Source organism: Oncorhynchus nerka, linkage group LG22, assembly GCF_034236695.1.
Source record: "Oncorhynchus nerka isolate Pitt River linkage group LG22, Oner_Uvic_2.0, whole genome shotgun sequence".
Lineage (NCBI taxonomy): Eukaryota > Metazoa > Chordata > Actinopteri > Salmoniformes > Salmonidae > Oncorhynchus > Oncorhynchus nerka.
This window is the reverse complement of record NC_088417.1, coordinates 41,524,745-41,537,738: the sequence shown is the minus strand read 5'-3', so window position 1 is coordinate 41,537,738 and position 12,994 is coordinate 41,524,745. Positions and strand designations below refer to the sequence as shown.

Genomic DNA, 12,994 nt, shown 5'->3' with positions numbered 1-12,994 from the left:
AGAAAGCGAGAGGGGAAAGCGAAGGGGAGAGGAAGCGAGGAGGGGAGAGAGCGAGAGGGGAGAAGCGGGAGGAGGCGGAGGAAGAGGAGGAGAGGAAGCGAGGAGGGAGAGAGAGAGGAGAGAACGAGAGGGAGAAAGGAGAAAGGAAACGAAGAGAGAAAGGAAAAGCGAAGGGGGAGAAGAGGAAAGCGAGAGGAGAGGGAAAGCGAGAGGGGGAGAGAGAGAAGAGGCGGGGGAGAGAGGAGGCGGGAGGGAGGAGAGGAGGAGGGGCAGGAGGGAGAAAGCGAAGAGAGAAAGCGAAGAAGGAGAAGAAGAGAAGAAAGCGAGAGAGAGACGAAGAGAAGAGAAGCGAAGAAAGCGAGAAGCGGAAGGAAGAGACGAAAGCGAAGAAGAAGCGAAGAGAAAGCGAAGAGAAGAGAAGCGAAGAGAGAGAAGCGAGAGAAGAGAAGCGAAAGAGAGAGAGCGAAGAAGGGAGAAGCGAGAGAAGAGAGAAGCGAGAGAGAAAGCGAAGAGAGAGAAGAGAGAGAAGCGAGAGAAAGCGAAGAAGAAGAAAGCGAAAGAGAGAAAGCGGAAGAAGCGAAGGAGAGAAAGCGAAGAGAGAAGAAGCGAGAAGAGAAGCGAAAGAAAGCGAGAGAGAAGAAAAGCGAAGAGAGAGAGGAGAAGCGAGAGAAGCGAAGAAGAGCGAAGGAACGGAGAGAAGCGAAGAGAGGAGAGAAGCGAAGAGAGAGGAGAAAGCGAAGAGAGAGAGAGAAGCAGAGAAAGCGAGAGAGCGAAGAGAAAGCGGGGGAGAGAGAGGGAGAGAGGGAGAGGAGGAAAACGATAGAGAAAGAGGAAGGGAGAGGAAAGAAGCGGAGAGGAAACGAAAGACGAGAGAAAGAAACGAAGGAGAGGAGAGGAAGAAACGAAGGAAAACGAAGAAGAAAACGAAGAGAAAACGAAGAGGGAAACGAGAAAGAAACGAGAGAGAAGGGAAAACGGAAGCGAGAGGGGAACGAAGAAGGAAAGCGAACGAGAGGAAGAAAGAAGAAACGAGAAGAGCGAAGAAGGGGGAAGAAGCGAGAAAGGAGAGCGAGAAACAGAGCGAGAACAGAAAAGCGGGAGGGGAGAACGAGAAGAAGCGAAAAGAAGCGAGAGCGGGAAAGCGAAGGGAAAGAAGAGGAAACGAGAAGAGAGGAGGAGAGAAGAAGGAGAAACGAGGGGAGAGAGAGAAGAGAAACGAAGAAATGAGAGAGAGAAAAAAGCGAGAGAAAGAGAGGAATGAGAGAGGAAAGCGAAGAGAAAGCGAGGAGAAGGGGAAAACGAAGAAACGAAGGGGGGAAAGGGGAAGAGAAGAGAGAGGGAGGGAGAGAGAGGAGAGAAGAAGAGGAAAAGAAAGAAGAAGAGGAAAACGAAGAGAAAGCGAAAGAAAGGGAGAAGAGAGAGAAGGGAGGAAGGACGAGAGGGATAGAAAAAGAGAAGCGAGAAGGAGAGAAGAGTGAGAAGAGAGAGAGAGGAGAGAGAGAAGGAGAGAAAGAAGGAGAGAGAAAGCGAGAGAAAACGGAAAGAGAGAGAGAGAGAGGAAGAAGCGAGAGAGAAAGCGAGAAAGAGGAGAGAAAGGAAGAGAGGGAGGAGAGAGAGAGGATAGAAGAAGAAGGAAGAAGAGAGAGAAGAAAACGAGGAAAAGCGAGAGGGAGAGAAAGAGAGGGAGAGAGAAGGGAGAGAGAAAGAGAGAGAGGGCGAGAGAGAGAGAAGGGAGAGAACGAGCGAGAAAGGGAGAGAGAGAGAGAGAGGAGGAGAGAGAAGAGAGAAGAGAGGGGGAGAGAGGACAGAGAGGAGAGAGAAAAGGGGAGAGAAAGGAGGGGGAGAGAGGCGAGAGCGAGGGGAGAGAGGCGAACAAGAGAGGAACAAGAGGAGAGAGAGAGAGGAAGAGCGAGAGGGGAAAAATAGAGGGGAAAAACGAGAGGAGAAAGGGAGAGGAGAAAGAGAACAAGAAGCGAGAGGGAGCGAGGGAAGGGAAACGAGAAAGAAAAGAGGGAAGGAGAGAAAGGAAGAGCGGGAAAGGAAGGGAGAGCCTGAAGGGGAGAGAAGCGAAGGGGAAAGAGAAAGAAGAGAGAGAGGGAGAGAGAGGGAAAAGAGAAAGAGGGGAAGAGAGAGGAAGGAAACGAGAGAGAGGGGGAAAAGGAGAGAGAAGGGGAGAGAAGAGAAAGAAGCGAAGGAGAAAGGAGAGAAACGAGAAAAGAAAGGAGAGCGAAAGCGAGAGAAAACGAGAGAGGAGAAACGATAGGGAAACGAGAGGGGAACGAAAGCGAGAGGGAGAGGGAGAGAGGGGAGGAGAGAAACGAGAAAACGAGAAGAGAAAACGAAGAGAAAACGAGAGAGGAAGAGAAACGAGAACGAGGAAAGAGCGAGAGAGACAACGAGAGGAGAGAGAAGTAGGAAAGGAAGCGAAAACGGAAACGAGAAGAAGAAAGCAGAGAAAGGAAAGAAAAGCGAGAGAAAGAAGCGAAAAGAGAAAGCGAACGAAAGGGAGAAACGAAGGAAAGCGAAGAAAAGCAAGACGAGAGAATGGAGAGAGAAAAAGAGAGGGGGAAGAGAACGAAAGAAAGGGAAGAAGAGAAGCGAAAAGAAAACGAGAAAGGAAGAGAAGCGAAGGGAACCAAAGGAAAGGGGAGAAAGGGGGAGGGAAAACGAGGGAAGGAAGAAGAAGAAAAGAAGAGGGAGAAGAAAGCGAAAACGAAAGAAGCAGGGAGCAGGGAACGGAAAGGAAAAGAGAAGCGAGAAGGAGAGAGGAGAGGGAGAGAGAACGAGAGAGAAGAAGAGAAGGAGAGAGAACGAGAGAAAACGAAGAGAGAAAACGAAAAGAAAGCGAAGAGGCGAAGAGAAAGCGAAGAAAGAGAAGAGAAGCGAGGGAAGGAAAGAGAAAACGATAGAGAGAAAGTGAAGAAAAGCGAAGAGGAAGAGAGAGAAGCGAAGGAGAAAACAGAGAAGAGAGGATAGAGAGTGAAAGCGATAGGGAGAAACGAAGAGAGAGAGGGAAGAGCAGAGAGCGATAGAAGAAAGAAGAGGGAAGAGAAGCGAGAGAAAGAGAGAAGGAGAGAGAGAAAGAGAAGAGAAGAAAGAGAAGAGAAGAGAAAGAGAATAGAGAAGAAACGAAGAAGTGAGGGAGAGAGAGAGAGAGAGAGAAGAGGGAGAGAGAAGAGAGAGGTGAAGAGAAACGAGAGAGAGAGAGAAAGAGAAAGAAACGAGAAAGAGAAGCGAGAGGAAGGAAGCGAAAGCGAGAAAGCGAAAGGAACGAAGAAAAAAAAGCGAGAAAAGCGAAGAAAAGCGAAGAGGGAAAGGAGAAAACGGGACAAAAGAAAGCGAAGAAAAAAGCGAAGAGAGGAAAAGGCGAGAGGAAAGAGAGAAGGGAAACGAGAAAAAGGGGAAAGCGAAGAGAGAAGGGAAGAAAACGAGGGAGAGAGAACAAGAGAGAGAGAGGAGAGAAAGGGAAAGCGAGGCGAAACGAAGAAAGAAGCGAAAGAAAGAAGAGAAAGAGAGAGAGGAAACGAAGGGGAGAAGCGAGAAAGAGAGAAAGGGGAGCGAGAAAAGAGAGCGAGAAAACGAAGAGAGAAAAGCGAAAGAGAAAGCGAAGAAAGCGAAGAGAAAGCGAAAAGGAAGAGAAAGCGAGAAGAAAGAGGAAGCGAAGAAAGAAAGCGAGGGAAAGCGAAGAAAGAAAGCGAAAGGAAGGGAAAAGCAAATGAAAGAAAACGAGAGGGGAAAACGAGGGGGAAAGAAAACGAGAAAACCGAGAGAAAAGCGAAGAGGGGGAAAACGAGAGGGGGGAGAGAGGGGGAGAAGAAAACGAGAGAGGGGGAGAAGAGGAGGAGAGAGAGAGAAGAGAGAGGGAAGGGGGAAGAGAGAGAGAGGGAGGGGAGAGGGAAGAGAGAGAAAAGAGAGAGAAGAGAAGAGAAAGAGGAAGAGAGAGAGCGAGGGGGAGAGAAGAGAAAGAGGGGGAGAAAGAGAGGAAAACGAAAGGAAAAGAGGAAGAGAAGAGGAAGAGAGGAAGAAGCGGGAGAACAGAGAGAGAGGAGAGGGAGAGAGGGGAAGAGAGAGAGAAGAGGAGGGAGAGAGGAAAGAGGAAAACGAGAGGCGAGGGAGAGAGAGGGGAGGGAGAGAGAGAGAGGAGAGAGAACAAGAGAAGAGAGGAGGAGGAAAGAGAGAAGAAGAAGGAAGAAGAGAGGGGAGCGAGGAACGATGAGAGAGAGAGAGAGAGAGAGAGAGAACAAGAAAGGAGAGAGAAGAAAGGAAGAAGAAAGAGAGGAAGAGAAGAGGGAAGAGAGAGAGAGAGAAAGGGAAGAGAAGGGAAGAGAAAAGGAGGGAAAGCGAGAGAGAGAGAAACGAAAACGAGAAAGAAGAAACGGGAAACGAAGAGAGGGGGAAAAAGAGACGAGAAGGGGAAGAAAGAAGGAGAAAACGAGAAAAAAACGGGAAGAGAAAGAGGGGAAAGAGAGAAACGGAAAGCGAGAAGAGGGAGGGAGGGAGGGAGCGAAAACGAAGGGAGGGAGAAAACGAAGAAGAGTGGGAAACGAGAGAGGGGAGAGTGATAGAGAGAGAGGGAGAGTGAACGAGAGGGGGAGAGAGTGAAACGAGAGGGAGAGTGAGGGAAGAGAAGAGAGGGAGAGACGAGAGAGGAAGAGGGGGAGAGAGAGAAACGAGAGAGAGCGATAGAAGAGAGAGAGAGAAGAAAGCGAAAGAGAGAGAAGCGAAGAAGAGAGAGAGAAGCGAGAGAGAGAGAGAGGAAAGCGAAGAAGAGAAGAAGAGAGAGCGAGAAGAGAAGAGAAAGCGAAGAAGAGAAGACGAAGAGAAGAAGCAGAAAGCGAAGAGGAAAGCGAAGAGAGAGAAGAAGAGAAGCGAGAAGAAAGCGAAGCGAGAGAAAGCGAAGAGAGAGAAGAGAAAGCGAAGAGAAGAGAAGAGAGAAGCGAGAGAAGAGAAGAGAAGCGAGAGAAAGCGAAGAAAGAAGAGAGAGAAAGCGAAGAGAGAAGAGAGAGAAAGCGAGAAGCGAAGAGAAGCGAGAAAGCGAAGAGAAGCGAAGAGAGAAGAGAGAGAAAGCGAAGAGAAGAGAAGCGAAGAGAAGAGAGAAAGCGAAGAGAGAGAGAAGCGAAGAGAGGAGAAGCGAAGAAGAGAGAGAAAGCGAAGAGAAGAGAGAGAAGAGAAAGCGAGAGAGAAGCGAAAGCGCGAAGAAAACGGAAAGCGAAAGAAAACGGAAAGCGAAAACGGAAGCGAGAAGCGAAAGGAGAGAGGAAACGAAGACGAGAGGGGAGGGAAGAAAGCGAGAGAAAGCGGAGAGAAAGCGAAAGAGAAGACGGAGAAGAGAACGAGAGCGAGAGACGGAAGCGAGAAAACGAAAACGAAGACGAAACGAAAGAAAGAGAGAGAGAGAAGCGAAGAAAGAGAAGAGCGAAACAAGAAAGAAGAGAAAACGAAAGAAAAGGGAAGCGAAAGAAAACGAGAAGAAAACGAGCGAAAGAAGGAAAACGAAGGAAGAAAGCGAAGAGGAGAAAGAAGAAAGCGAGGGGGGAAAACGAGGAGCGAAAACAGAGGAGGAAAGAAAAGAAGCGAAACGAAAACGGAAAGAGCGAGCAAACGAGAAAGCGAAGAGAAAAGGAAAGAAAGCGAGAAAACGAGAAAAGAGAAGCGAAAACGGAGAAGAGAGAGGCGGAAGATGAGCGAAGAAGAAATGCGAGGGAAAACGAGACAGATAAAGCGAAACGAGAAAACGAAGCAAGGAGAAAGTAGACAGAGGAAAACGAGGAAGCGAGAGAACGAGAAGAGAGAGAACAAGAGAAGAGGAGAACAAGAAGAGGAAGCGAGACAGAGAGGTAAGGAGAAGCAGAAAGAACAGGTAACGAGAAAGCGAAGAAGAAAACGAGGGAGAAGCCCGAGAAACGAGAAGAAGCGAAGGAGAGAACAGGGGGAGAAAGCGAGAGAGAAGAAAAACGAGAGGAAAAACGAGGGGAGAAGAGAAAACGAAAGAACAGAAAGAAGAGAAAGCGAAAACGAGAAAGCGAAGAAAGAAACGAGAGGAAGCGAAGCAAGAGAAAGAAAGGAGGGAAGCGAGGAAAACGAGGGGGACGAAAGGAAAGCGAAGAAAGAAGCAGCGAAGGAGAAGCGAGAGAGAAAGAACGAGGGAAGAGGGAGAAGCGAGAACAGGGAAGGAGAAGCGAGAGAGAGAGAGGGAAGGAAGAGGGAAGCGAGAGAGAAGAGAGAAGAAAGCGAAAGCGAGAAAAAAGACAAGGGAAGGAGAGAAGCGTGAAAAAGGAAAGCGAAAAAAATGAAAGGAGAAAACGAAAGGGAAAAAAAAAGAAAGAAAAACGAGGAAAGCGAGAGAACAAGAAAGCGAAGAAGCGAAAAGGAAGAAAGCGAAAGAAAAGCGAAAGCGAAAGCGAGAATGAAGAGAAAGCGAAGAAAGCGAAGAAAAGAAATGAAAAGCGAAAGAGAAAGAAAGCGAAGAAAGCAAGCGTGAAAAGAAGAAGAAAGCGAAAAAAAGCGAAAGCGAAGAAAAGCGAGAAAGCGAAAGAAAAGCGAAGTAGAAGCGAGAAAGAAGGGAAGAAGCGAAAGCGAAAAAAGCGAAGAAAGAAAGCGAAGAAGCGAAGAGAAAGAAAGCGAAGAAAGCGAAGAAAGTGAAAGCGAAGAGAAAATCGAAAAGCGAAAAGCAGCGAAAAGGGAAGCGAAAGCGAAAAGAAGGCGAAGAAAGCGAAGAAAAGCGAAGGCGAAGAAGAGGCGAAGAAAGCAGGCGAAAAAAGCGAAAGAGGAAAAGAAAGCGAAAGAGCGAAGAAGAAGCGAGGAAAGCGAAGAAAAGCGAAAAGCGAACAGAAAGCGAGAAAAAAAAGCGAAGAAAGCGAAAACGAGCGAAAAAAACGGCGAAAGCGAAAAGCAGCGAAGAAAGAAGCAGCGAAGAAGCGAAGAAAGCGAAAAGAAGAAAAGCGATGCGAAAGCGAAGAAGTGATAGAAGCGAGAAAGATAAACGCGAAGCGAAGAAGAGAAAGAGAGAAAACGGAAGCGAAAGAAAGCGAAAGGGAAGAAAGAAGATAGCGAAGAAAAGCGAAAAACGAAGCGAAAGCGAAGAGAAAAGACAAGGCGAAAAGAGAAAGGAAAACGAAAAGCGAAAAAGCGAAGCGAAAAGAAAGCGAAAAAAGACGAAAGCAGACAGAAATGGAGAGAAGGAAAGCGAAAGAAAGAAAGAAGCGAGAAAAGCGAAGAAGATGAAAGAAAGCAGAAAGCAAGAAAGCGAGAAAAAGGAGCGAAGAGAAAGCGAAAGAAAGAGAGAAAAAGAGAAGATGGAAGAGGAAACGAGAGAAAGCCAAGGAGCGAAGAGAGCAGATAACGAAGAGGAAATGAAGTAAGCGAAGAGAGAAAGCGAAAGACAAGAAAACGAAGAGAGAGAGAAAGGAGAGAGAAAAAACGAGGAAAAGAAAGGAGAGAAAGAACAGAGATGGAGAGAGAGCGAGAGAGAAGGAAGAGAAAATGCGAAAGAGACAGAGAAGGATGGAGAGAAGATGCGAGAGAGAGAGAAGAAGAAGCGAGAGATGGAGAGAGAGATGGAGAGAGAAATGCGAGAGAGAGAGATGCGAAGAGGAGAGAGAGAGAGCGACAAGATGGAAGAGAGAATGGGGAGAGAGAAGGGGAAGAGAGAAGGGAAGAGAGAGAAAGGGAAGGAGAGAGAAGAGAGGCGAGAAGAAGAGAAGAGAAGAAGGAGAAAAGAGAAGAAAAGAGCGAAGAAAGAAGGGAGGCGAGAAGGAGAAGAGAAGCGAAGGAAGAGAAGAAAAAGAGAGAAAGAGAAAGCGAAGACGGAAGAAAGGAAAAAGCGAAGAGAGGAGAAAGCGAGAAAGAGAAGGAGAAAGAGAGAAGCGAAAAGCAGAGGAAGGAGAGCGAGAAAGAACAGAGACGGAGCGAGAGAGAAAAGCGAAGGGAAGAAGCGAAAATAGAAAGAAAACGAAAAAACGAGAAGCGAAGAAAAGAGCGAAAAAAGCGAAGAAAGCGAAAAGCGAACAAGCGAAAAGGGAAAGCGAAGAAAGCGAAGAAAGGAAAGAAAGCGAGGCGAAGAAAGAAAGAGAGGAGCGAAGAAAGATGAAAAGGAAAGAAAGCGAAGAAGAAAGAAGAAAGAGAGCGGAAAGCGAAAGAAAGCGAAGAAAAACGACTGTCTAGCGAAGCGAGAATAATAAGACCCTCAATCCACAACGAAGCCACAGACATGCAACAAAGCGAAGAGAGCAGATAGAGAAAGCGAAGAAAGGGGCGAAGAAGGAATATCGAAAGCCAGGTAGCTCTCAAGTTCTTGAGAAAAGAGAAGGGAGAGAGAAAGCGAGAGAAAACGAAAGGAAGAAAGGAGAAGACGAGAGAGAAAGAAAGAAGAGAGAAACGAAAGAAGAGAGAAACGAAGAGGAAAGAAGAAGAGAAAAAACGAAAGGGGAAAAGCGAAGAAAAAAAGCGAGGGAAGAAAGCGAGAGAAGAGAGAGAGAAAGGGGAAGGCGAGAGAAAGAGAGAAGGAGAGCGAGAAAGAGAGAGAAGGAAAGGAGAAGCGAGCAAAAGCGGGGAAAGAAAGCGAAGAGAAAGCGAAGAGGATAGAGAAAGCGAGAGAAAAAGAGAGGGAAGGAAGGCGAGAGAAAGAACAGGGAAGGAGAAGAGAGAGAGAGAACGGGAAGGAAAGAGAGAAAGCGAAGAAAGCAGGGAAAGAGAAAGCGAAGAAAGCGAAGAAAGCGAAAGCGAAAGAGAAGAAAGCGAAAGAAAGAGAAAGCGAAAGGGAGAGAAAACGAAAAAACGAAGAAGAGAAAGCGAAAAAAAAAAGGGGAAAGAAAAGCGAAAGAGGAAACGAAGAAAGCGAAGAGAAAGAAAGAAGCGAAACAAAAAAGCGAAGGAAAAGGAAAGCGAAGAAAAAGAAGATCCAAAAGACAAGCGAAAAAGAAAGCAAGAAAAGAAAGCGAAGAAAGACAAGCGAAAGAAGAGCGAAGCGAGACGAAGCAGGAGAAAGCGAAAGAGAGAAAGCGAAGAGGTAGCGAAGAAGAGCGAAAAGAGAGAGACAAAGCGAAAGCGAAGCGAGAAAAAAATCTGAAAAAAGCAGCAAAGAAGAAAAACGAGAGGGAAAGCGAAAAGAAGAAAGGAAGAACGGGGAAGAGGAGAAGCAGAAGAAAGAGAAAAGAAGCAGAGGAAAGAAGAGAAGCGAAAGCGGAAGAAACGAAGAAGAGAGGAAAGCGAAGAAAGCGAAGAGAGAGAAGAAGAAAGCGAGAGAGAAGAGAAGAAAGCGAAAGAGAAGAGAAGCGAAGAAGAGAAGCGAAGAGAGAGCGAAGAGAAGAAGAGAAGAAAGCGAGAGAGAAGCGAAGAAGAAAGCGAAGAGAGAGAGAAGCAAGAGAGAGAAAGCGAAGAGAGAAGAGAAGCAGAAGAGAAGAAAGCGAGAGAGAAGAAGCGAGAAGGAGAAAGCGAAGAAGAGAAGCGAAGAAAGCGAAGAGAGAAGAGAGAGAGCGAAGAAGAAGGAGAAGCGAAGAGAGGAAGAGAGAGAGAGAAGGAAAGCGAAGAAGAGAGAGAGAGAAGCGAGAGAAGAGAGAAGAAAGAAGAGAGAGAGAGAGAAGAAGCGAGAGAGAGCGAAAGCGAAGAAGAGAAGAAGCGAGAGAGAAGAGAAGAAGCGAAGAGAGAGAAGAGAGAGAAGCGAAGAGAAGAGAGAAAGCGAAGAGATAGAAAAGAGAGAGAAAGAGAGAAAGGAAGAGGAGAAGCGACAGAAAGAAGAAGAAGGAAAAGAGAACAAGGGAAGGAGAAAGCGAAGAGAAAAACGAGATAGAAAGGAAAGCGAGAAAACGAGAAAGGCGAAAGCGAGCGAAAGCAGGTAAGAAAGCGGGAGGAAGCGAAAGAAAAGAAGAAAGAGAAGAAAGTCACGAGGAAGCGAAAAGCGACAAGAAAGAACAGGAAGGCGATAGAAAAAGAACAAAGGAAGGAGAAAGCGGCGAAAGAAACGAGGAAAAGGAGAGCGATGAACGGACAGGAAAAGCGAGAAGAAAACTGTCTGAGTCCCGTAACCTGTATGACATAATAATACCCCTCAATCCACAACCACAGCCACAGACATGCAACATCTGACACATGCCACCTTATTCCCTAGCAAAAGTGCACTACTTTTGAGCAGGGCGGTCACAAGAAGTGCACTTTATGACCAGGGCTCTCCAACCCTGTTCTTGGAGAACTACCCTCCTGAGAGAGAAGCCGAGCGAGAAAGCGAAAGAAAGCGAGAGAGAGAGAGAAAGAGAAAGAGACGATAGAAAAAGAGAGAGACGAGAGAAAGCGAAGCGAGAGGGGGAGGGGAGAGAGGGTGGCGATAGAAAGAGAGGGGCGAGAGGGGCGGGGAGAGAGAGAGAGGCGGGGAGCGAGGAGAGAGAGAGCGGGGAGAGAGCGGGGGAGGGCGAGAGAGAGCGGGGAGGAGGCGGGGGAGAGCGGGGGAGGGGGAGGCGAGGGAGAGGGGAGAGAGAGAGGCGAGAGGGAGAGAGAAAAAGAGAGGGAGAGAGAGAGAGAAAGAGGGGGGGGAGGCGGAGAGAGAGAGAGCGAGAGGGAGAGAGGGGAGAGAGAGGGGGAGAGAGAGGGAGAGAGAGGGAGAGAGAGGGAGAGAGAGAGAGAGGGAGAGAGAGAGAGAGAGGTAGGGAGAGAGAGAGAGGTAGGGAGAGAGAAAGAAAGAGAGAGAGATCAAGGTTAACTGGTCTTTTGAGAAGACACACTCATCTGGCTCATCACCTCTACTCATTGTTTCACTTCAGTCTCTGCCCACTGGGCAGACATCAACTCAACATCTATTCCACATTGGATCGACGTAATTTCATTGAAATAACACGGGAACAATGTTGATTCAACCAGAGCGTGCATAGTGGGTATGCTGTGCTACACAGCCCTGATAAGGATGCACTTCATCTTAGTACATGAACTGGCCAATACAATGAATGTGATCTAGATGTGCATATTCATATTCCTTCTGACTTTTAATAGATGGGTAAGGATGTTCAAAGACTTTGTGGACTTGACGATGAAATACATTGACAGTGGTCTCTATTAAAGCCTCAGGACTTCCTTAACACACACACACACACACATCCATCCATAACACACACACACATCCATAACCCACACACACACACACACACACACACACACACACATCCATCCATAACACACACACACACATCCTTAACTCCAGTCACAGCCTTGTGCTTATCATAGGCACTATTGCATTCCCAGGTCAGTTAATGCTGCATATGTTATGACAGCAGTGACAGGCCTTACCATTTCCCCAACCATGTGAAATTCACCCATTACTATTTATTTTAAATAAGCTCAATGTCCTGCATTTCAAACATTGAAGCATGCTCCAATAACATTCATTAAAACATTACCCACATGGCCATACATGTTCAAATGATCACAGCAGCATGCTCATCTTACGACCGCTCTGAGACTGTGTTTTAGGTGAGCTGGTTGCTCCCCCCCCAACTCACTCGCTGACTCCAAGCATGCTCAGTGTGCTCTGATAACCAGGGGGTTGGCTGCTGCTAGCATCTCTCTGTGTCGCTCTCTCCTTCCTTCTCGCTCTTTTTGTTGTTGTTGTTGGCATTCCAAATGGCTGTCCCCCTCCGCTCCCTACTCCTTCCCTCTCTTCTTTAAGAAGAAAACAGTGTGGGATCCAGAGGGCTGGATATAACCTTCACATGGACAGCTATCGCTCCAAGATTGCCTATGCGCCCTCACACACACACACACACACACACACACACGTGCCAGGGTCCGGCTCCCTCGGTCTCAATGACAGACAGTGCTACTGGGCAACTCACCACTCCATGGACCAGGAACTCAAACAGTTTGCTCTTGGTGGCTTTGCGCGCTCCCCCCGCCGTGTCCTCCGTAGCCATTTGCGCCGTCCCCTCGCGTCCCCCTGCTCCTACTACGTCTCCCTCGCTTTCTTTTGTCTTTCCCTCTCCCTCTCTTCCCCTTCACCAGAGCTTTCAAATCCCCTCCCTCGCTTCACTTTCCTCCTCTTTGTGCTCTCCTTTTCTAGCGCCGTCCCCGACTCTCTCTCTCGCTCCCCTTCGTTCTCTCTCAGCCCTCTTCCCACCCCCTGTGTTTTTGCAGTGCAGCCCTGTCGAGGCGCCCACTCTGTCTCAGAGCACACTTTTTAGTTGAGCTGCCTTTCAGGAGTAGAAGCCCTGCGGAGAGGGGGAGTGGGGGCCCCGGCAGGGGGGTTTGAGCCGGCCCACCCCTGGCGGCCCCCTGCCACAGCTGTTGCATTCCATTCCATTGGTAGATAAGGGCATGCGGTGTGACTGGCTGCCTGTGCCTGGTTGTTTGAGCAAGGGGACTGGGGAGGTTAGTCTCAGACATTCCCACCTCCTAGTGACGAACCCAGAGGCCACGGTCAGCCCCTTCAGCGCAGCACACAACTCATTCTCAAAAAAAGGACACGCGGCTCTTAAAGGGGCCACACTGAATATTAATACACAAACAAGAGTGCAGTATCAAACCTACAATCACTACAACCCGTGTCTCTCAAGTAACAGGATCAAATGTAGCTGAAAATACATTTGCCATCGATACACACTTATAATCACGCTATACAACCTATCATATTTATATGGCATAGTACTGTCATTGGTCAGCGAGGCAAAGATTCAGAGAACAGTTCCTGGTTGGACACAACCGTGTGCAACACTGTGTCTAATGAGCCAACTAATCTCCTCCAAAGCCCACTTCACAATTGGAGAGGGCCTCGTTCAGAACACCTTCACTTCCTGTCTTTCAATGACCATGTCCTAAATGGCACCCTATTTGCTATGTCGTGCTCTTCTATAGAAACATTTTTGAGAAAGGTAATTTGAAAAACGCCATTTTATTTATTGGTTTCTTTTAATTTTGGTAAGATAAGAAAATGCAATGAATTGAAGGTTATTTGTTTAAAATCTAAATGTACAGATTTTAAGGTTGTCATTAAATTTGGAGTGAGATGGGATCGCAA

General features: G+C 47.6%; 1 protein-coding gene across 8 annotated transcripts in view; it reads right to left on the bottom strand.

Annotated features, from left to right (window-relative positions):
* Positions 1-12,994, bottom strand: part of LOC115105183 (SWI/SNF-related matrix-associated actin-dependent regulator of chromatin subfamily D member 3) — a 70,854-nt gene that overhangs the window by 34,309 nt on the left and 23,551 nt on the right. For 3 of the 8 annotated variants that reach the window (XM_029626881.2, XM_029626882.2, XM_029626887.2), the window contains exon 1: positions 11,817-12,327. The exons of 1 other annotated variant lie outside the window; for it this stretch is intronic. In XM_029626881.2, coding sequence (XP_029482741.1) covers positions 11,817-11,894 — 78 coding nt within the window. In that variant the 5' untranslated portion in view covers positions 11,895-12,327. Of the gene's footprint in view, positions 1-11,816; positions 12,328-12,994 lie in introns of those variants that run through there. 4 more of the 8 variants (XM_029626883.2, XM_029626886.2, XM_029626888.2 and 1 more) reach the window with 3 other exon arrangements.